The sequence below is a fragment of the Uloborus diversus genome, chromosome 3 (genome assembly GCF_026930045.1).
Source record: "Uloborus diversus isolate 005 chromosome 3, Udiv.v.3.1, whole genome shotgun sequence".
NCBI classification, from domain to species: domain Eukaryota; kingdom Metazoa; phylum Arthropoda; class Arachnida; order Araneae; family Uloboridae; genus Uloborus; species Uloborus diversus.
Genome location: NC_072733.1, coordinates 193277913 through 193302811, shown reverse-complemented (window position 1 = coordinate 193302811; position 24899 = coordinate 193277913). Strand labels below are relative to the sequence as shown.

General features: G+C 32.4%; 1 protein-coding gene across 1 annotated transcript in view; it reads left to right on the top strand.

The window, feature by feature from the left end:
* The window catches only part of LOC129218484 (disheveled-associated activator of morphogenesis 1-like), a 58243-nt gene extending 34003 nt beyond the window's left edge, over nt 1-24240 (top strand). Inside the window, exons 18-24 of the mRNA XM_054852769.1 lie at nt 8190-8278; nt 11058-11272; nt 14460-14521; nt 18069-18129; nt 21321-21452; nt 21568-21738; nt 23923-24240. Coding sequence (XP_054708744.1) covers nt 8190-8278; nt 11058-11272; nt 14460-14521; nt 18069-18129; nt 21321-21452; nt 21568-21738; nt 23923-24240 — 1048 coding nt within the window. The remainder of the gene's footprint in view (nt 1-8189; nt 8279-11057; nt 11273-14459; nt 14522-18068; nt 18130-21320; nt 21453-21567; nt 21739-23922) is intronic.
* Nucleotides 24241-24899: the final 659 nt, after the last annotated feature.

Here is a 24899-nt window from a genome sequence, read left to right as displayed (position 1 = left end):
CAAAGAAACTTAGTTCAAGAAAAATGATCATTTCACATCGGGGGGGGGGGGGGGCTGGCTTTTTTTGAAATGTAACAGACATCTTTTAAATTTTAAAACGGGCATCGTCTTGCAGGTACTGCTAGTAGATTATAAATGAAAGTCGTCATAAAGAGCACTGTTATAAAGACAAAAGGATTTTACACTCAAGAGCCAAAACATTATGACCACCCCTAACTTTTTCAAAGAATTGGTCTGGATGACATGGAGACTACATGATGAAGTGGGGTTGGTGTATAACTGAGGCTGGAGAAGGTCATGCTTCATTCGAGCACTTTCTTTTACGAATTATGGGAAAGGATCTCGGCGAATTTGATAGAGGGCAGATTGTAATGGCCCAAAGACTCGAAACAAGTATCTCAGAAACTGCAAGATTGGTATGTTGTTCATGATCTGTCGTTGTTAGTACTTATGCAAAGTGGAAAAGGGACGTTGAAACCAAAAGTAGGTGCAAAGGTGTGGGACGGCCGCACGTCCTCAAAGATAAGGGACATCGGAAACTAGGCCGCTTGGTAAAGCAAAATCGGAGGCAGACAGTTGATCAACTGACAGCTCATTGCAATGCAGTTGTGAGTCAAAGTGTTTCCAAACACACAGTTCAACAGACACTGTTGGATATGGGACGTCGCAGCAGACGTTCTGCTCGTGTGCCTCTATTGACCAATCGTCATCGCCAACTACGCCTACAGTGGGACCAAGAACACCCAGACTGGTCCTTGGATGACTGGAAGAGAGTTGTCTGGTCCGACGAATCACAATTTCTCGTTCATCACATGAATGGTTGTGTCATGGTTCGCCGTCTTACAGGCGAACAGTTGCTCCCGTCTTGTACCGTTGGTCATAAACAGGCTGATGGTAACGTTATCAAAGACCATATAGCTTCGCATAAGACTGGACACTCCGGTAGAAATCAATGCTTTCGCGTTTTCTCCCACTTCAATGAAAGTCGTTGAGCACATAAAAAAAACTTCACAGGCGTGTTGGCGATTGAATTTTGGAGGAAAAAATGTTTTATACTGTGTGCAGCGATTAATCGCCAAGTTCAGCCACTGTGCGTCGTGCGCCGTGTGCCGTGTTTGAATCAGTTCTTCTCCCCTCCCTCTGGCGAAGGGTGGTAATTATATGGGCATTTAAGCCTCAGAGAGGGTCATTAAGAAAAAATGAAAGCAAATAAATAAGCAAAAGGAACACAGAAGTGTGTTGTATCAATAACAGACTGTTTACGAAGATGCAAAGATCTTTCTCATTTCTTTTTTTGCTGTTTTATTTACTTTTATTTTCCTTTTTTACTGCCTATTTATTTCTATTTAATTCATTGACTTTGTATTTATTTACTTTGTGAAGCGAATGCAGAGATGTATTTTCATTTTTGTCACAATTTTTTAACTTATAAATTTTATAATTTCTCTATTCACATTATAATTTTTATTTTTTTCATGTCAACAAATCTTGTATTACATTACAATTAAGTTCAAGATGTCAAACTAGCAGAAAGAAAAAGATGAAAATATAATGTATTTAAGTTAAGGAAAAAGTGTTTGAACACAACGTGGGCTTATAATCTGCGGACGGTTAGAAAAGGGTTATGATCCCCATGACTCTCCCCTCGTATCCCCCTGTTTAATACCGAATATTGATCGCGTCAGGGCCGGATTTAGAAGAGGGAAGGCGGGGCAACTGCCCCGGGGCCTCCACAGCAAAGGGGCCCCCACAATAAAATTTTTACAAAATATCCTCTTTTTTTTTGGTATTTCTACAAAGAATGATTGCACAAGATAATATTATTATGGATATATCAGAAAGGGGGGGGGGGGCTCCACTCCTTCGTTGTCCCGGGGCCTCCACACTTCCAAATCCGGCCCTGGATCGCGTGAATAACAAATAATTTAAAAATAGAATGGCTAAGTATTTTGTATTCAGTTCAGATAAAATTATCGACGAAACTAAAGTATTATTAATGCATATTTTTTAATTTTTCGCTAATATTTTAGGTATTTTTGATGCATATTTGTTAGAATATGTTAATGATTTTTTTAATGCATATAACACGACTTACTTCGTAAGATTCTTGTGCTTACTATTAAGAAATCGTGTTCTATTGCGTGCTTTATCTTTCCGACAGGTTTCTAAGTACAACTGGAAAAAACAATGTTTTAAATAATAATTATTTCTGAAATCCGCAGTTACATATGGTTCTTTATTTTCCTTCTATTTATGTTTAATTTCTTACATTCAGTCGAATCGGATCTTTAATCGACAACCAATTGACTTTTTTTCTTATTCCTCCTTTCATGGCATAGAATTCAAGGATACCTTCATTATAAAGTTTAGTAACCTAATTTCGTTCTTTCATGTTATGTCCTATGACTTGGCGAAGGTTTTTCAAAAAATAAATAAAAAGTGAAACAAAATACTAATAATAATCATTAAAATTATCAAACTGCTGTTGTTATAAATCTCATTAAATTAGGATACATAAAGCAATAGAAATAGATTTTTTTCTCATTCTCCATCCATCCCAGCGCCCAAGCGTTGGTATCTGAGCCGTAGAAATGTTGCATTCTACTGTAACAGTAAACGTAGATATAATTCCTCCCTTTATTTAGCCTACCTTTCATGAGTTATTTTTATTTGCAACTGTACAGTTAAGAAACTTTGTTCATCGGCTCTTTGGGACAAATGCAACACTTATACTGCTGAAAAGTATGAAACGAATCTCACAGGAATGCGTTTTTAACGAACTAATCTTGTTACAACAGGTATTTCAGCATTTTAATATTTGAATTAATTTCGAAGAAAAAAATTTCATTTTCAGGATAAAATGATAAAAAACAAAATAATAAATAAATAAAGCATATGTTATAGGAATAAATGATTCAAAAAGAACGTGAGCGAGTACTTAAATGTTTCAATTTTTTATATTATACAAAGATAAATTATTTAAAACGGTGACTACTGCTTATTCAAGGGGACTATAAATTCTATATTTACCGGATTATCAGTATTCAAATGTGTTATTCCGAACTTTATGTATTTCGCTCACTCCTAAAAGAATTTGACCATCAACCCCCCCCCCCCCCCTCTAGAAATCCGGAACGTTTTGTAGCGTAAAACAGAAGAAAGTTTTTCTTTTTTTTTAATTTCTCATGTCAGTAAAGGAAAAGAAACAATTTTTTTTAATTCTGAATTTTGAAACTATGAAACGAGTGAAAATTTGAAGAAACACAGAAAAAGCAATTCTAGTTCTCATTAACTACAAAGCATATTTGAAATTTAGACCCTTAAATAGGACTTTCTGCTATCTTTCCAAATTCAATTTTGGGTCGTCCAGGGTCAAGGCAGGTAGGTCCCTTATCAGTTTGGTAGACTTTCCCTCCTCCAGGAGCGTGCACAGAAATTTCGGGGCCCATCACAAATGACTTTTTCGGGCCCCCCTCCATATTGTTTACCCGTATTTTCACCCCTAGTCATAAAAATATTGGGCCCTCTTCAGGCTCGGACCAACAGGTGTTCCTTCTCCCCCCTGTGAGCGCCCCTGCCTCCCCCCCCCAAACTCTTATAAAACTTACACTGCACCGATTTCGAGCCGGGGACTCTCCAAGGACCGGGCCCCAAGTTTCTGATTAGGCTATTATCTGGTTACCAAGATGTGCCAAATTCAGCTCCTTGATACATTCTGAGTAAAAAATGTAAAAAACATGATTCTCGCGTTTTTGCAGCACATTTTTCCAAGATGATTTTTTGTGACTGATGTGTTGCTATTTTTTTAATATCGGATTCAGTAGTTTGGAAGTTCCTCTGCTATTCCACCACATGGGATTTCAATTCGACACAGGCTCTTAACTTGACAATGTTCTTATGAGATGAGAACACCTAAGAAGTTTTTTTGTGAAGGAAGTAAATTAGTGCGGTCGACGATAAGAGTTTATAGATTCTTTTGTGTGAAGCCCAGGGTAGGAAAAACTCTTCTGCCCCTGCTTCTGCGCTGTCTTCGGCTGCGAAGGAGAAAGGACAATAATAGGAGATAACAAAGAAAAATTGGTGACAATGAGGCAGATAAGCAAAGCTGTGGACAAACGCGGGAAGATTTCACGCAAACGGCTACTGCACTTTGAAATACTGATTTACACCCTGAAGATGAACTCAATCCTTTGAAATTTGAATGCAAGGCAGTTCGGTATGGAGTTAATGTTAGCAAGCGTAAGTATAGAATTATGAAAATAGTTTTGAAAGTCTTGTGATTAAAAAGAAAAAAAAAAAAAGTAGGTTTCATCCACAATTACGGGGTTGCGTGACATGAAATTTTTCAAAATGTTAACTGAAATTTTAAACTTAAAAATATGTTTTTCCAAATTAGATTTATCAACAAATTAATTAACATTTACGCAATTCATGTACATACGTGTGCGTGTGTTTTCCTTTCAAATTTCACGAAATCGTAATTCTAAGCGAAGGAAATTTTTCAAATTGAAGTCGTAAAGTGCGAAAAATGCCAAAGCAAGCCATCTTTTGTAACAAAGTATATAAATTCGAAACACTCTTCCTGGCATTCATTTGAATTTTGAGGTCTTGAATTCAAATTACGGCCGCGATAAAAACCATTAGTAGAAACAAGAAATCCAATGAGCAGGGTCTCAAACTAACCCCCACACTCCCTTAGTTCTATTTTTACTATTTTTTCTAAAAAAAAGTCTATGAAATAGTTTTAAAAAATCAAATTTTTTTTGGGAATAACGTTTTGAAACTTCCATCCCGTTCGCTGTTGCGCCCCTGGAGAGAGTTACTCCGGCCAATCCCTATTTACGCCACTGTTTACAAAGATTACTTTCACAAATTTCTCAAATGTAAACTATATTATTATACACAGGTATACCATTATTATATCAGGAAACCCATAATTTATGGAGCCGTCTCATATTTTGGCGCCCGGGATGATCCCCCCGCTTGCTCTCCTCTTCGCTGCACTATTTTGCAGAAGTTGATAAGGTTTAAAAAACTTCTCAGTCATCGACTACATTACTTAAAATTTTTTATCTCGCAAGATTTCCCTTCAATTTTCACTGTGAAGTGGGCGACAAATTCGTTAGATTGAATGAATTTACAATTATTTTTTAAATTCTCACTCCTGTTAATTTTGTACTAGGGGGCTCCACTCCCTGCTCGTTTTGTTCGCCAACCTCCGCTCGCCACTTGTGGCGCGTAACGATTGGTAATTTTAATGCTTACTCCTTGGTGTCCTCGGGACATACAGGGTTCATGATATTCTCAAGACTGGATGTTGAAAGCCCAAAGCGGAATGGCTTTCTCTGGATGTTCGATATCCAACGAGACCAGTTTCGACCTGAGACATTCCTAATCCAGAGGAGATTGGGTTAAAAGACACACAGACAAATGCGTGTTTACCTAAAAATTTATTTCTCGTTAAAAAAAAAATGTCTACAAAACTGATTCATTTTAAATCTTAATGTAACTTTCTTGAATTTTTAGATCTCTTCTATTTCAATTTATTTTTCTTTTACTTTGTATATTAATTGGGTTAAAAAAAACGAACTATAAGTCAAATAAATACTTATGTGCAAAAAGTAAAATGAGAAATAACAACGCCAAATAGCACACTTTGCAGATTACTGCAGATACGTGTTTCGGCGTTACAAATGAATGTCCTTTTCAATGCAAAAGAAATGAGCTTATGTTTGAAAAAACATCGGAGAAATGGTTAGGTTTCTTTTGTCGGGTGTCTTTTCAACCAAAAGCTTATTTCTTTTGCATTGAGAAAGCCGTCCATTGTAACGCCGAAACACGAGTCTGCAGTAATCTGCAATTCAGTCTGTTTGACGTGGTTATTTAATTTTCACAAACAAATGGGGTGGTTTCCTTCAGTCAAAAGTAGTACTTGTAGTCACTGAAATCGATAGAATAAGCAAAAACTATAACTTGGACCCAGAAAATACTTTCATTTTCCCAACACTTATTTTTTAATTATTTTTTTTAAATGTCCGATTTTTCAAACAAGGCGTGGTTTTAATGGCGTCACAAATGATGCAGTTTGCCGCATCTTTCACAACGTTTCCACGTTGTGATAATCAAGAAGCGAATTAAAATTGCGCTCTATGCTTGCCATCAACCATATCGTTGCCAATACACGTGAGTAAAGATTTTTGTTTAAAATATATTTTGATATTTGATCTATTACTGCATCTTTTTTTTTTTTTGGCACAGTTTGATTTGATCAAGAAGAAAAAATTTGAACTTAAAATTAAAAAATTCTTAGTAGTTCACAACATCATATTTTTTTCTTTTTTTTTTTGTTTGTTCGCAAAAACTTAAAGCATTAATAAGAAAAAGCGTTGGAATTAAAGGGGCGTGTAGAAAAATTATTTTGTTTAGTTTTAGTTTTTGACAGCCCACTCCAAACGTATTTGTACTTTAGACTTTCTATGGCATTATGAAGAACACATCGCCGCTTAATCAGCGTCCCGTTAAATAGATTTTCAAAAGAATGGGAAGAGGATGTAAATTGAGTTTCAAGATTCCGTAGGAAATCTGGAATCAATTAGGTTTTGTTATCATTGTCGCGGGAACTGAAACCGGTGGTTAGTATCCCCGTCCTTTCTCCTCACTTTTTCTAAGAATTCTTAGTGTTGTAACCTTTGCGCCAATTCCAAGAATCTCCAGTTCAACTTGGCGGCTATAGCTCTGAATGTCAGTTTTTTTCAAGCACCAGTTTTCATTCTACTTACGCTTGTTTTCCTTGCCATGCGTAAAAACCGGTCGTCGAGTGTCCAATCTTCACTAGTTCTATTATCTTTGACGTTATTATGGTCTGGGGGACTTTTTCTGACAGGCTGTGGGACTCTTAGTTGTGGTAGAATATACCATGAAGGCTGTAGACTGTCTGAACATCGTGGCAGATCAGGTGCACCCGTACATGGCGTCGGTCTTTACTACTGGAAATGGCATCTTCCAGCAGGATAATGCCATATGTCACAGGGCTATAATTGAGTTGAAGTGGACCCAGCAGCATGATGAAGTATTCCAATTAATGCCCTGGCCACCAAGTTCACCGGATTTAAATCCTATCGAGTACATTTGGGATTTCATGGAAAGGCAGCTCAGAGCTGAAACACCCCCATGTCAAAAAATATCAACTTTGCGTGACTGCTGCATTAACATTGGGTACAATCTATCTCCAGACGTTTACCAAGAGCTTGTGGTATCTATGCCAAGGCGAATCGCAGCTGTTTTGCAGGCCAAAGGTGGCACAACGGGTTACTGACTGGGTGGTCATAATGTTTTGGCTCATCAGTGTAAGTTTTAATGTTATTTTGTAAATCATGAAAGATAAAAGATTAATTCTAAAAGGGTAGTCCTTCTACTTGTACTAATCATTGGTTTTTATAGACAGATCTTTGATGGTGATAGAAAAGATTGAACCAAAATATTGGAAAAGCAACAGTTTAGCACTTAAGATTATAACTATTAAATAACACATGAAATAAAAATTCATCAATCTATGTACATGCATACAAAAATACAGTCAGAAGGTTATGCTTTTTCCATCTGAAGGTAATATTGTGTAGTAAACATTGACAAAGACAATGTTTAAAAACTTTTCGAGTATGTATGTTTCAAGCAAGAAGGATATTTTTTGTTTGTTATTTTTCATTATGAAAGTAAAGCTGCTGTGCAAATCTTATGTACATCAATTACTCAATGTAGATTAACCTTTTGACAACCTTGCCCCTGGTTTATATGATCATGAATGGCAAGACATGAAAAGACTCCCCAAATCTGAGAGATGGAAGTATCTCCAAAGTTATTTCTGTTTACTTTGGTAAAATGGAGATCATTGGTAGAAATGTGACGATGCTTATGGTAAATGTAGATAACATTTTTTTTTAACTCATTGGAGTTACTAAATTGTATTACAAGGGCTAAGAAGAAAATAAAACTAGCAAATATTCTAGAAACTTGAAATTAACCAAATTTTCTATTCTAACTTTATATGAATTTTAGATAGAATTCTCATTACTTTTCCAGACACATACAAATGTAATTTGCTTGCTTTTTCTATATATTATACTTGAAGTGTTATCAAATTTCATTTAATTTGTCTTATAAAATGACTGAAATTTTATTATTTTTTATAGAATCATACACTATGAGCAAAGAATTAGAACATTGTTTTATAAAAAGAAGTTTCAAGAAAGAGTATGTGACTCCAAGCCTAAAATAGAAGGTACAAAAGTTCAATATAGATTCATATATGCAGTTAACTCCCACTAATTTGCAATACTTGGAACCAAACATTTTTCAAGGCACAAAGGATGTTTTGTTAATTTTATATCATTGACGTTTTCTAAGAAAAATGGCATTATAAAAATAATAAATCATAGTAATAATGAACACACACATATATATAGCTACATAAAATTTGATAGTAATATGAAATTTGAACAAGAAGGAATTGAATCAAAATCCCAAACACCCTTGGGCCTCATCAGGGGGCTACTCCCTGAGGGTAGGGAAATGTCCAGGATGTTTGAATTATCCAGGTTTAAAATACAGTTTATGTTATTGTTTCTTACTAAATATACATTATATAATCTGTTAAAATATTTCTTTCTAAATGTTTTTTTTAAATTATCATTATTTCATTGTTAGTTTTACAGATGTAGTGAACTCTTTTAAATAAAAGATTTTTAAAAAAAGGTAATTATTATTACCTTTTGCTTTCTTTTATGAAATAAAAGACACGGAATGTATTCCCATAAAATTTTTCTGCACGTTTTAGTTTAAATTTAAGTCTAGTTGATCCACCTCCTTTTTTTTTTTTTTTTTTTGGATGTAATAGGATGTTTGAAGGACTCAACTGTTTTCCTGCGCCAAATTGAAGTCAACATTAATTTTAAGCTGTTTTTGGTATGAAAGTGTTTTGTCCCTAAGAAAGCATCTGTTGCACCACTTGCTGAGTGTTAGTAACATAAACCTTTCAGTACCGTATTAAATACTTTATTGTACAGAGCTAAAGAAGTTTTTTAATAACAAACTGTATTCTTGATGCTGCAATTCCTAAATCCGAACTCGATTTTATTTACTATAAATATGTACATAATGTAATGTTTAGAGAATTGGTATTGTCATCATCAGATTTTTTTTTAAAATTAATAACAGCTTAATGAAACCTTAAATTATATTAATTTGATTTTAAATATTTTTAATACAAATGAAATTCAAGTTAAGAATTGTTTGTTGAGATTTCTAGTGTATTATAGAGTACTGTCAATATGTTTGAGGATTAGAAGGAGTCAACAGTAAATAATAATTAATAATTTCAAAGTTAGTCCTTTGAAAAATTACATATCAGTTAGTCCTATGAAAAGTATTAGGAACCTTACATATCTTTAATCTAAAGAAGAAATCTTCACAAGTCGATATTATGTGCATTTTGTATAATTAATATTGCAATTTGTATATTTAATAGTCCCTGAAACTAAAAAGTATAGCAAAAGTTATAACCAGTTTAAATTATTTTAAAAGTAGGTGACTTTACTCGATGCTAACTTAATAAGGGTTGGAGTTTCGACTATTCAATACTGGTTTAGGACAGATGGTTTTAACCATCCAAAAGAATCCGAAAGTGTCTTAAGCTGTCCAAAAGTATGCTGAAGCTAAAGGGGTGTAATATAATCATTTTATATTTACTGCAATATTTGTAATGCATAAGTATAAATATTAACAAGTTTTCATAATTGAGTATTTGATAACAATTTTCTCCGAAATGTTCATTTAAAAAAATATTTTTAAAAAATTACCATAAACTCTAATACATAAAAATTATTTAATATTACAGTTCGTAGAGTTATGAAAGGAAATTCGCATCACTACCAGGACAATTAATTTCAGTTCCATTTATAACTCAAAGGAAAGTTATCAAATGGTATCAGTAAAAACCCCGGTATTTACCATGGTTTTTGCCGTAGTGTCCAAAACCTTGCCAACCTTGACCTAATTCTAAATGCCTGTTGCATTTATTTCAAAAAATGATCTTCCGTTAATGCCTGTGTTGACTTCCAGTACAGAAGACAGCTTTACCTAGAGGTAATCCAACAAATGCTTTGCTATGGAGATTTATCCAAACAATTGAAATCAAATTGTTAATTGGTTAATTTAAAAATTTAAATTTAGAAATTAACCAACTGTTTTCTTTGCTATTAGTTTGTAATACCTTCAATAGATGGCAAGCCTCTGTACTGAAAAACTTACTGATCCTCATTCACTCGATTTGATTTCATTTTTGCTCTAAGTTAAAAACCAGAAAGGTCCAGGCATTTAGTATGAAGAAAGTGTTGCTTTACTATGATAATGCAAGCAAATTAAATACCAAACTTTTCAGTTCTTTGTGTAAATATTTCTTTTTAGTAAAAGCAGGTTTTCCTCTCTTCAAAAAAGGAAATTTTTAAAGGTGTTTTCATTTTTGAAAGCTTAAATACATTCTTATTATACATTAAACTCGGTAAAAATTTATACATTAGAACCATTAAGGGTTTTTTTTCAAACCTTTTACACATTTATATTTGCATGTTGCAAAAAGTAAGAAAAAAATAATATGCTAGATTTTGTAGAGAGCAAAATTATCTTAAAAACATACTAAGGTGTGACTCAAAAGAAAATCTTCAACTTAGACATGTTCTTGGTTCTCTTGAAATGAAAAAACAACGCAAGTAAAGCACAAGTTATGAAAAAAATTATTCTTTATTCAATTATGTAATTGCTTTATTTACATAATAATCTTTTTCTCGACAATTAGTACTTTATTCTCATTGTTTTTGATTGCAGTCATATTTTAGCACAAAGCATATTTGATGAATTATTTACATTCTTAGTTCCTTTATTGTCTTAGTTTTTTATGGAAATGATTTGTTCTGTAATATTTTCCACTTAAAATTTCAAATTTGTATAAATATTTTGTAATAGTTTCTAAGTTTCTTAATTGCAGTGATTATTTGAAATTTCAGCTGTTTTAGAGGCATCTAAAGAACTTCATAGAAGTAAAAGATTAAAACGGCTTCTTGAACTGATTCTTGCATTTGGAAATTATATGAATCGTGGTGCCAGAGGCAATGCATCTGGATTTCACTTAGCAAGCTTAAATAGAATTGCAGATACTAAATCCAGCATAAACAGAAACATGACTCTGTTACACTACATCATAGATACTTTAGAGAAAAAAGTAGGTATCCACTTTCTAATGTAAAATAATGAATCTTCTTGAAAGAGTTTTTATAATATCCTTATTTTACTGTTAAAAAGATGAAGAGAAAATTTCAGCTTTTGTCATTTCTTCTCTGCGAAGCATCTTTTCAGAATTAAATTAAAATTCTATCTTTTTTATTGTCATTGGTTTAGAAACTTATTGAATCGTAATTGTTAGTGACTGTGTAGTTGACCAAGAGAGCATTTTAGTCAAAAAAAAAAATTATTTATTGGTTACAATGTATGACTAAAAATCTACTCTAATAGTTGATGATAAAAATTGAAATAATGCATTCTTCTACTTAAAATACACCACCAACTCAGTTATTCCATCCGAGGACTGCAGTTTCGTACTTTTTAGCACTCATCAGCCCGTAATAGAAATCACATGAACTGGAGGCGAAAAACCTCGGGCGGTATCTTACTGCAATGTACCATGCTTTGCCATCAATCTTTGAGTTGAACCACACCATTGCTGTGGTCACTCATCTGGTGTGCTAATTCTACATTAGCTACCAGTTTGTTTGGCTCTCTTGGCTTTTTCGCCTCCAGCTCATGTGATTCCTATTACGGGCTGATGAGTACTAAAAAGCACGAAACTGCAGTCCTTGGATGGAATAACTGAGCTGGTGGTGTATTTTAAGTATTTCTGCCTTAGCCCTGGCTTAGGACGGTAACTTACTACAATAACACATTCTTCATTCGAATATTTTCTCAGTCATGTTTTAGTGTTTTCAGTGTGCATATATAGCAAAATCCCATTACAACGAACATCAAGGGACCGAAAATTTTGTTTGTTTTATCGAGAATTTTGTTGTGATGGAATTTCAGCAATGTAATGAAAATAAAAATGGGACTGAAAATTTACTTCGTTAAAATAGATATTTCATTATATTGGTATTCATTGTATATCTGAAAATGAAGAACTATGTCATATGTATGGCCTACATAATTTATTTATTTGTTTGCAATGAAAATTGTAAAGTTGATGCTCCTTCAAATATGAAGACAAAAGTTTCAGTATCAGAATTTTAAAGACCTTGAAAATATTCTTGTTGTCTCAATTATTCTTGAAAAATTGACTTATTTTAAATATATCTCTAGTTTTAGTAGTCATAAATTAGAAAATAGTGTTTAATTATTTTTTCCCCATCATAATTGTACAATGTACATGCATGTTTAGTGCTGAATGCCAAAAACACTAATTGACAAAACTAATTCTCTTAGAGTATTTCCATTTCAAATAAGACCCTGAAAAGTGCCACATGATCATCAGAGATTTGTTTGAAAAAAAAAAAATAGTTACCAAGCAAATGCCCCAAAAGGATTTTGCAAAAAAATGCTTTTTCTCCAGTTACAACCTATTAAATTTCTGCATAAAACATTAGCAAAACACTGTTTGAAATGGACACTATTTCAAAAGCATTGAACCTATCCCAATAATTCTTTTTTCTACAAATAAAGACCTAGATATTGTCTGGACATCAATTTAACAAATTTACTTGGGTAAAAACATTTTTGGTGAAAAACTGCATTTTTAACTATTTATTTTTAAAAAAAAAACAAAATAAACAGAGATGGCAGTGAAATTAATGATTTTTGAAGTAAGATTACTCAAACAGCCTTTTTTTTTTTTTTCAAATCTTAAAATTGGCTCATTTAAACACCCTTTAATGTGTAACAAGCAACTATGTACCAAATCCCGTGTTTTTGCTCAAAATATGCTTTTTAACTCTGTAGGAGTGACCTTATCGGCCATGACAAGCATGTAAAAGAAATTTTTTTCTAAAAATTTTGTTAATAGAAATTCTGATGTATTAATGCCTAATAATTACAGTAATAATGTACTTTATCAGTAACAGTTTACATTTTTTTTCCTGTTTCTATATAAGTTTATTTTGTCTCCAAAGTTATGCATGCACCATTACTTAAATGCTACAACAAATCAAAATTTCTCTATTTCAATTACAAGGTGCAGTTCAATTGCATGACATATTAAAATCCGTCCATGCATAATAGGAAGAGCAGTAGAATGCATTTCTAACAATTTATTTTAATTACATGCTTTAATTATCATTGGTGGCCATTGTCCCAGTGTTTTTGGATCCTGCCTCACATGATTATTTTTATTTATACATACTAACTTTAAAAGACAAAACCCACATGTTTGATATAACTAATAGAAAATGGTTATAATAAGTAACCAAATTGATCACCAAAGTTAGCTATCATAGCAGAAAGTTATGTAAATAAAGGAATCAGAGGGTGACCAAAGGCAAACTTCTCTTCTATAATTAGGCAGAGTCACACAAGTAGAAGGATCAACTGGATCATCCAAAGCTGTTACACTTACATTATTTAAAATCATTTAGATTGTAACTGTTACTGATAAATTACACTATTGTAACTATTAAGCTTGAATTTATCAGAGTTTCATTTAGTGAAATCATTGGAAAATTTTTTTGTTTCACATGCACATCATATGCTGTAAGATCACTTTCAAAAAAACATATCCACTTACTAAGCAATTAAAGGTGTTCAAATGAGTCAATTTTTAGATTTTTTTAAAAAATGAGCTTTTAGAGTAATCTTGTTTAAATTGTTCATTTTGAAAATTTTGGAAAATTCAAATGCATGCATCTAAGTATCTTCAGATTTCTATCTCTGTTCAGTTAAAGCAAAGTTTTATTTAATGGGGTAAAAAATCATGAAATAAGTAAAAATGCAGTTTTTTTGCCACAGTATTTTTTTCCGTTATCTATTTTTCCTTATCCCAATCAAATTTTCAAAAAGAATGTATAGTTCATGTATAGGTCTTTGTTTATTTGTAGGAAAAAGAATAATTCGAATAGGCTCAATTTGTTTGAAATAGTGTCATTTTCAAAGTATTTTGCTGATTTTTTTCCAAAATGGCCGATTTTGTGCAGAATTTTAGTAGGCTGTTACTGGAGGGAGAGGGAATCTTAACTGTAAGTACTGCAATTTTTTCCATAAAAAAACAAATCTGTGCTGGTCATGTGACACCACGTGCCTGATTTGACATCAAATGGTTCCTTAATAATTCAGAAACTAAGTTTGAATTCAGAGTTAACTGAGATTATATGTATTACTATATTAGGAATATATGTATTACTATACATTCCTAATTGAGCGTTTATTTATAGTTTAAAGATGTTTTGAAGATAGAAGAAGATATTCATCATGTTAGACAAGCTGCCAAAGTTAAGTAAGTAGCTTTTATTTATTCATAACTTTTTATTGAAGTAACTTTTGTCAAGGACCTATTTTTAAAAATAAATTATATTTTAAATAAATAATGTTTTGAAAATATAAATAACCACATTCTAACTATTATCTCTCTGGTTTCTTTTAAAATTGAATTCATTCTCTGACAAACTACTTAGTTATTATTTGCTTGTGATTTCTAAAGTTAAGAAATATATTGAAAAATGATAGTACAATCTTGTTTTATCATGAAAAATGTGCTTGGTCATTCCAACGTGGCAAACCTAACATTCAGACTCTGTTCGTTGCATAACGTAAATTTTAAAGGTCTAATAATCATTTTCTTGTGGTTTTGGGATATTTTGTGAAAGAATAAAACTTCTGTATAATATTCATGCAGTAAAACACAGTAGAAATCACATAAATCGGTTTTTAAAACTAAATTAAGCTCTCATTTTCTTTAAAGTTTAAATAGATATTATTGTTAAAACAATGTATTGAGTTATTTTCATTGCTTAACTTTATTTTTCATGCAAAATAATACTAATTGTTCTTATAATGTGACATAAATGAATATTTCTTCAAAATATGAAGTCTGACAAACGCAACTGTGAAGAATGTAACTCTGAAGTTACGTTCATCACGGTTACTGAAGTCCATTTTTGAAATAGCTTTAATTTTATAGACGGTTTCATGTCTAAATATTAATTAATAAGTAAGCATTCTGATACTTTGTCTTAAAATTAACACTTCTATCAACCAATTTTCACCATGGATGAAGTAAATGCTTTTTTATTAGCTTTGTGCGAAAATTTTTTTCTCCTCTGTTTTGAAGTAAAACTTTTTATGAGAGAGCTTCGAATTTCTGATCCTCAACCTTTTTGTGTGACGGAAGTGATGTAGTTGTTTTTGAGTGTTGCCAAAAATAGCAAAAAAGTACGTATTTATTAATTTAGTTTTGTTACTAAAATTAAAAATTTATTTCAAGGTTAAACTTAAGTAAGCATATATTTGTGGATTTTGGTCATTTTAAATGTTTCTAATGAAGCAGCTTTTCGAGGTCATCAGATTAGGAGCGTAATCCACATTGCTAAAGTTAACCTTCAATTTTGATCATTTTTACTACCAAAATTAAGAGCTTGGCGTGAGAGAAAACGTTCGGGTGAAATGACAGTTTAAAATGTAAAAAAGAAGAAAAAGTAAAAGTTTTACTTCTACCTTGATACTTTTCAACACACTTATTATTATTATTATTATTATTTTTTTTTTGTTTAATCACTCACAAGTGAAACTTTGTTTTCCAGAAAACTATCAAGAAATGTAATCTTCATTACAAAAACAAAATCCATTGTAAGGATTGTTTTTTTCAAGAAGGCTTCTTCCAGGAACTTTTTAACTTTCATTTCTGACACACTAATTCCAATATTGTTATTATTATTTAACAAAGTAACATATAAGAGCCTATTTTTTCCTGGGACTACTTGGAAAAGCATGCATTTTGAATCTTTTGCTAAACTTAGGATATTGAGAAAGGCAAAGTTGCATTGGTTTACAACTCTATACAAAGTTAGGAAACGAGCTTCTCTGCAATTGATTCTCATCTCCTGACTTCTCATTTTTGATTCCTCAGTCATCTTGATTTTTTAAAAATTGTTATGGATGCTTTTTTTTTTGGCCGTAATATTCGTATACACTCCGCTGCTTTTTTCTGTCATTTTCCCTTTGTTTATCTACCACTCTTGCTCTGCGTTAACTCTTTTTTTTTTTTGAGCACCATTTTTTCCACAAAATGCAACCCAAGAAAATTCGACAAATATGTGTTAAATGAGCTGATTTAAACGAACATCACATGACTTCCTTTCATGCCAATTTAATGATAATAGTGCCGTGTAAGCAAAGAAACACTTTAAATATTTTCACCACAAGTTTGTTGCAAACCAAAGCAAAAAAACGTTTTATACAGATTAATTTTCCCAATATTGGCAATTTTAATGTGATTCAATGATTAACTCTCTAAACATCGCCAATAGTGGCCAAATGAAACCAGGTTTTAAAACAAAAAAATGCACCAAATTTGTCGCCATCTTGGCAACAAAAGTTGCCGTTCAACAGCTTGCCGATATATCGCCAAGTGTTTGCCAAATTATAACACCACTTGAGGTTCCATTGAAATTAACAATGATTTTCTCCCAAAAAGATGTAAAAGTCCCCCTTTGGAACATCCAAACGTAACCAAAAGAGGAGGTGCACAACTAGACCCCACTAAGAGTCTAGGTACTAAATTTCAACTTTCTAGGACATACCCTTTTTTAGTTATAAGTGATACATAGGTACACGTGGACGTCCTGAGAAAACTCATTGTAATCAACTCGGGGGATCATCAAAATGGATAATTTGGGTGTCTATATATTCGTAGGCATGTATTCACGTGTGGTCGAGTTGGAAAAAAAAACATTTGGGGGTGAGCAAACTGGAAATTAAGGCAGATTTTTGGGTGAAATTTTTTTCCTGAATACAATACTTCCATTACTATGTAAAAGGAAGTAAAAATCAAGTTAATTGTTGCAAAAATTACAAAGATTATACAATGACATTTAAAAAAATCACATTTCATTTATTTCTTATGAAACTAAATGTTCGAAAGATGCAGTGTTTGTTTCAAGGGATTACCTTTGTTACAATCAATTTGTTACGTTTGTAACGTTGATAACTAATTGTTTGAAATATTTAATAAAAATTGAACATTTTAAATGCATTATAAGTAGTTCTTGGGAAGAGAATAAGGCAAAAGTTTTCTTTTTTTATGTCCTATAAAAAGCGTGGAAGGGAAAATTTGATGTTGTGACAAATGTAACAGGCCGTTCAACACAGAATTCAAACTAGGCATGACGAAAAAAATATAAATTCAATAAAAGAAATTAAAGAAACTAAAATCTCAAAATGTGAGCAATAACTGAAAAAAAAATTATTTACATCAAATGTATGCTTAAAAAATTACAGATTTCGTATAAAGCATTTCTTGAATGCTTTATACGAAAATTTACATGTTGTTGTTGAAGATCTTCAAGCAGTAATTATTCCACCCACGGCATCCATCTGAAAAAACCTTTTACCAGATTTGAAAATTAAGAATGTTATCTCTAAAATTATGTATAACACATTAGTATTGATTGAGTTTGAAATTTCGGCCTACAGGTTGACATTTTCGTGGAATGACCCATTCTATGTTTTAAATAAAAATGAATAAAAATTCAAATCTTTAAATCATAAAACTAGGGCATTTTTTTTAAATGTAAAATTTTATTGGCATTAATTTTTTGAAGTGTCTTTATTATCATGTAGCCTTTTATCTGCTGCAGTGAAAAATTTTTGTCAATATTTTGTGTAAGCAAAGCATTAACAACAAATTCTTTATCAGCTTTATTTCAGAAATTTATTTCTCTGCATTTCATGTTCAGAAAATGATTTTTACTTGTGTTAAACATTGAAAATATGTGGTTTTGCTGTATTTTCTCTAATTATTTATGTATTTATTATTTTTATTATAGCTTAAATGAACTAACCAAAGAAATTCAAATATTGAAATCTGGACTCCAAGAAGTGCAGAAGGTATATTGCTATTCTCCTCTTATTTGTTGACAATAACCTTAAAATATTGTTTGAAATTTGAGATTGGTGAAAAACTTAGAAAATCAGGGAAAGTTGGAGAACCAAGCAATCCTGAAAATGTTAGATAAAATAGCTGAAATTCTTTTTGTGACTCTGACAAAGGGAAAGAAAGGGTACATCTCATTCCAAAATATAAGGATTTTAATCATTAGTCACAAGACATGAACTGCTCGGAGTGATGAAAGAAAAATTGGAAAACTTTTCTTTGTTGAGAAACCCAGGGACTCAGTAGTAGCACTTTACGGCTTCCATGCCGATGACCGTGGTTCCATCTTGGGTTGGGTACGGTTGACTCAGCCGTTTATCCCGTCAGTGGATTGATAAAATAAGCTCCAAGTGTGCTTAGGAACTAAACCCTAGGGGTTCCATGTTCGAATGACCCTCTTACCAGAACATCTGCCTTGCATCTCAGAGCCCTTGATTAGGAAAACTGAGATGGGTACCAGGGCTGTTGTGCCACTGTTTTTTTTTTTTTTTTTTAAATTTTCTGTGTTGATCTGCATTCTATTTTAAACTATATTCATCAAAACATTTTTTTTTTAAATGATAACTATTTGATACTCTCTGATACATTCTCCTGATAGGGCATTGTTATTATGTTGCTTTATGTATCACAGCTATGATTAAAGGTAAGGGAATCAGGGGAGCCACCTCCAAAAGTTCACAAAATTTGACAAACTTTTCTTCCTAAAATAAAAGCTTTTTTCAACTGGGTAGTGTACATAATTCAAAGGATTCTCAAAAAAAAAAAAAAAAGCTAGTGAGACAGATAAATTAAAGGAAAGACATCCTATAGATAGAGAATATAGATAGAGAACATTAAAAAATATATATGAAAGATGTAAAGGGGGGGGGGGTTGACACGTAATTAAATTGAAAATATTTTACACTACATCAGCAGGGAGCCAAGAAGAAAGCAGTTTCTGAAAGCACAAACAACAAATTATATTCTTTGATTAAACATTTGCTAGTTAAAGGGAAACTCCCTCTGCTTTTTATGCCACATGCTTGTTCAGATATACTAATGCTTAGTATAAGCAAAAAAAAAATGTGTTTTTAAAAACACATTTCAAGGTTTTTCCAAATTTTTGCTAATTTTGAAATTTTTAAAATCTGAAAAATTCCCACATTATATTAATTTAAAAAAGAAGATTATTTTCAGATTCATCTTCGAAAATTGCATAATAATTAATTAAATTCTCAAACACAGATCCATCACAGGCTTGTGTTATATTTAATAAAACCATTTGAAAAAGTGAAAAAGTAAAAGTCAAAATGTGAATCAAAGTGTAAATGTGTTGCTAACATTTTCTCAATTTTCTTCAAACCAATGTTTTGTACCTTGCCTTAAAAGGCACATATGAATAAAAAAAGCATTTTCCTTTGTGTTTAGATATGAATGCCTATAAAAGTTGTTGGAAAAAAAATATTTTTTTGGTCCTTGAAGACAGTTCTTAAAGCTGTTGAAGGTTTTTAAAAGTTTTCCTTCGTTTTTGAACTTTGTGAAAATTATCCCGTTCCCTAACTGGCACAGGAATTGTTCCCCAGAGTTATGATTCCAACAGATTCGCGTTGTGTTCAGCTTCGCGATGGGGTGACCTAATGAGCATATGTGTTGATTAACTTTTTATTGAATGCATGTTGAAAAACGATTTTAAAGTTTTACAGTTTAAAATGTTAACTGTGTTGAGTTGTTCTGACAGCTAAATTATGCATTGGATTGTATTGTGTCACACCATTGCATAGTTAGAAGGTAAATGTATAAAAGGAGAGTAAATTAATCAATCACTCTATATCTCTTTTTTTGCTGTTTTTCCAGTGCCTTGGCGGCTGCAGGCCAGTTGTTTTGGTCCTAAGACTTTGCACCTAGGAGCGATGGCTCCAATTTGAATTTTAAACACAGAGGACGTGGTTGTTACATTAAATATGTAAGAAAAAGTTTGTTTAGCCCTGCTAAAAGAGCGGGCACATTCTAAAAGTTACCTTGAGTGTTTTTGAAGGTTGTTTTTTAGTGAAGTTGATTTTTGCCGATAATAGGCCTGAAGGGTCGTTTAAAAGTTTGGTTATATTCCGGTCTGCTTAGAACATAGCTTGTGCAGGTGGGTTCCCGGCAAACAACGATGGGCTCTGGTGTCTAGTGGGACTTGAAGTTCGTGCAGATGGGTTCTTGGTGGACGGAATGGTACTGAGATTGGTCTGAGATTGACAAGCCTACTGAGAAAATGGCTTGGTAGTCATCCACATGTGGAATGGACTATGTCAACTCTTCTGGAAACCAGACATGCGGATTGTGCCTTCATGTTTTGTGTGTGCCATCTTTTAAGAGTGAAGTACCCTGTGGTATGGACATTTTAAAGTTGTTTTAGCAGGTCTTTTCTGTATTTTGGCATAAACTCAAGGTGGGACTAGATTGATTAATCATTTTGATAACATTTAGAACTTTAACAGAACTTGTTTTGAATTTTTCCTATGAATATTTTGGGTGGTTTTTTTTCTAGTCAAAACTGTTATGGGTATAGGTATTGTGATACATACTTGTTTTTTCCCTGTTTACTTTTAAATAAAATTGTTTTTTGACTTTTAAAATGTATCTGTATTTCTTTTCCCCCAGGCAGATCACTCCACAAATTTTTTGTCGACTTGCTCTAACTGGTTTTTAGTTCCTCGAACATCGGGTTTTTCATCCCCCGTAGCGGGCAAGTACAACAAAATCTGGCCTTATAAATATCCACATTGTATAACGTTATCATTTTTGCTTTTATTCAGTGATTCTCAAACTACATCAGGGAGCGATGAAGTTTTTACTGGGACACCACAAAATTTTGTAATTTTTAATTTGGTAAGGGTGCTGTGGGAAAATGTTGATTCCAAACAGGACATTTTGACTCAAGACAGTTAAAGAGCTACTATTGTAGTTGATTGAGTTCTTAACTTTCAATGAGGGAAAAATAGAGTAAAATATCAGCAAAAAATTTTGTAAGATTAAGATTTTATGCATCTCAACTTTAAAATACAAATGATATATTTCAAATGGTCAAAAATTTGTTTCATCTTGTACTATGTGCTAACATTTTTTGAATTTTTATAAATACTTTTAAACTTAGTTTGATTGTATTGTAACTCGATTTCAGGAGCTGGAATTTCACCGGTCTCAGCCTCCACAAATTGGAGATAAATTTGTGCCAGTCATGAAGGAATTTATTACCACAGCAACATACAGATTTTCTGAGTTGGAAGACACATTTCAAGAAATGAAACAAAGGGTTAATATTTTTACTTAGTCTGTCCATGAATTTACAATTTGAAAGAAAATATGCAGTAAAATAATTTTATTTTTTGATTTTTAACTGTTTTAAATTATTTCATTTGTGTTTGTAGTATGACCAAGTTGTAAAGCATTTTGGAGAGGATCCATCTCACTTGCAACCAGATGAATTTTTCGCTATATTTGACACATTCCTCACATCATTCAATGAAGCTCGACAAGACAATGAAACATTTCGGCGAAAGCGAGAAGACGAAGAGAAAAGAGCTAAACAAGATATGGAGGTAAAATATTATCAAATTTGTATAGTGTAGCCTGCGTATAATGTTACTGTCTATAACAATAAACTTGTCTATAACGATATTTTCCTTGGTCCCAGCAAAATGTTAGCATTAATAATCAAACTGTCTATAAGGATAACCTGTCCATAACAATATTTTTTTAGGTCTTAACTGTATCGTTGTAGACAGGTTTTACTGTATATAGTTGAGGGCATCAAAAAGCATTATATCCTTTAATAGTTTTGGAATTGCTATTCATAACTTAACTTCAAGAAAGCTTTGCTCATTTTAAATATTTGTTACACAGATCAAGTATGATTTTTATGGTGAGAAAAAGGATGAAGTATTTTTTTTTTTTATTTCTTGTAAGATTCAGATTTATACCAGAGTTCCTCATGTTGGCAAGTATGGTTTTGATGTGTTAATGTAGAAGTTTTTCTATCCAGTCGGTGAATTTCTCAATGTAAGGCAAAAAATGCCTTGCCATTAAGTTGCATTTCTTGGGCCCTCATTTTGAGATTTTTACTTGTGGTCTTTAAGCTTACATCTTAAATGTTGATATTCTTTATGCCTGATAAAAATATTGAAAAAAGATATGCTTTAATCATTCTCTTTTCCCACAAAAGTGATATCTGAATTAATGCTGTTAATACGTGCTATGAACTTGCTAAGCTTATACTTGCCATGGTCCCAAGAAATAAATGTTTTTTTTTAAATTAGTTTATTTTATTTTTAGCAGTAGCTCTTAAACACAGAAAAGATTCATTGACTAGAATGTGCATAGATAACGCACTCAACACAAACTCATGAAAAGACTCAAATTGGAGTGTAAAACTAAAAACTGTATAATGCACTGAAAAGTTAATAACATTATTTAGTCTGTAGTTCTTGAAGTTTAGCCTTTCAGTATCTGCCATATTTCCAAACCCTCCTGCACAATACTTGGTGAAGAAAATAAGTGTTCAGCAAAGCAATCATTCCCGGTCTCTTGACAAAAAGCTGCAGCAGCATATCTTCTAGAGGCAGCTAGTAGCGCTAAAAGCGCTCCAGTTTGATATGTCTGCCTGGATGAAAAGTCATCATTCATTCTTCATTAGGTGCACTACGGTAGAATAAGGGGACAGGGTCCCATAGAATTTGTAGTATTTTGGGTCCACTTTTTGCTAGAAAATCAGCCCGTTTCATTGGCAAATATTCCGTAGTAAGATGAAACCCTTTTTACCTAAAGTTTGCAAGAAACTTTAACTAACAATGCAGTCTTTAACTCTTTGAGAATCCACAAGCTTTGGAGATATGACATCTTGAATTACAGATTTTAAGTCAGACACAATATCTGATGAAGGCAATGTTCAAAAACAGTTTAATCACAAGCCTAGAAGTTTTTAGTATAAGTAAAAAGTTGTTCCTCCAAGTTCCATTATTGAAACTCTTACTCCTAGAAATCCCTTCTTGTAATACCATATCACCACAATGGCTTCAACGTATCTATGAAATGATGTGGTAAAGAGACCAAGGGACAAATAGAATGCAAACAAGGTGGGAAAAGCACCGGCTATCTTGTGAAAGGCCGGATTCATCTGTGCATATATATACAATTGGCTCTCTGTTTAACGACGCTCTATTTAACGACTTTCTCTATTTAACGACTTTCTCTATTTAATGACTTCTTTTCATGGTCCCAGATGGTCCACTGTAGTGTTAATAGCATTCTACTTAAGGACGATTTTTTGTGGTCCCTTGAAAGTTGTTAAACAGAGAGCCTACTGTGTATATATAATGGTATACAGTGGTATGGTGGGGTGGTATACAGTGAAGCACCATTTATACGTTTCTCTTTTATACATTTTTATCATTTATACGTTTTTTAATTTGGTCTCTGCAGAGTTTAATACTTATTAATGTATCCTGCTATACGATTTTTTCATTTGTACGGTTTTTTCATACAGTCCCTTCAGAAAGGTATAAACGGTGCTTCACTGTATATAATTATATATATAACATCTATATAGATCAAGAACCTTTTGCAGCTTATTCGTGTTGCATGTTCGAGGAACAACTTTTTACTTATACTAAAAACTTGTAGGCTTGTGATTAAACTTTTTTTGAACATTGCCTCCTCAACTGTACATTTGCTATCATTAGTTAACAAATTTGATTTTTCTCACTTTCCCTTTTTTTTTTTCATAGAGGAAAACAAATACAGAGCGATCAAGCAAAGACAGTCTCAACAAAGGTTCATCTGGCGTTCGTAATGGCAGTATTAATGGGATCAGAGCAATTAAAGCTGGATCCGAGAAAGGAGAATTTGATGATTTAATCTCCGCCTTGCGAACTGGGGATGTTTTTGGTGAAGATTTTACTAAAAGTCGAAGAAATCGAAGAAGAGGAAGTCAGACACTACTTCTTCACCAGTCAAATGGGGAAAATGGTGAAAATATGCAATGGAGAAGTGTACCTAGAGAAACAAGTCGAGACAGGGTAATTACCCGAAAACTAAAGGTCTAGCCATAAAGAATCTTCCTTAATTACTTGTATCAGTGAAAATTTATAAATCATATGAATTTCTTGTTCATGCATAAACAGTACTACTTTTACAAAATTGGGGAGTATTTTTAAAAGAAATTTCTTATGAAAATACAATGTACTGCAATATCAATTCATCCCAGAAAAGAATAATGTTTATGCAGATACATAAGTAAAATTACAGAAAGGTGCTACATTGTGCTATAGTTGGTCTAGTCATGAGAAAATTTTTGGAGAAAGGAATTATATGAGTACCATAAATTAACTTTTAATTGTAAAAAAAATGAAAAGAAAATCAAAAATTGGTGCTTATAGCCAAAGTTCAGGTAAACAAATAGGTTTTCTAAAACATTTTTAACAGAACTTACTATTAAAATGAGCAGTCTTTTAATAACTTTACTAACTGATGTTACATCACTTGTCAAATTTCATTTTGCAACAAGTCTCCTCCTCTCCACTCAACCCTTAGCAGTTTAAAACGTTTTAATTTTTAATTTCCTTTTTCCAGATAGCTTCCTTTCGAGATGTATATAAAAATATATGCCAGCATTATTTATTCTTATCACAAAATCTTGTATTATATGTTTATCATGTTTTGTATATAAAAATGAACATATGATTGTATTATGAGTTAATATTAT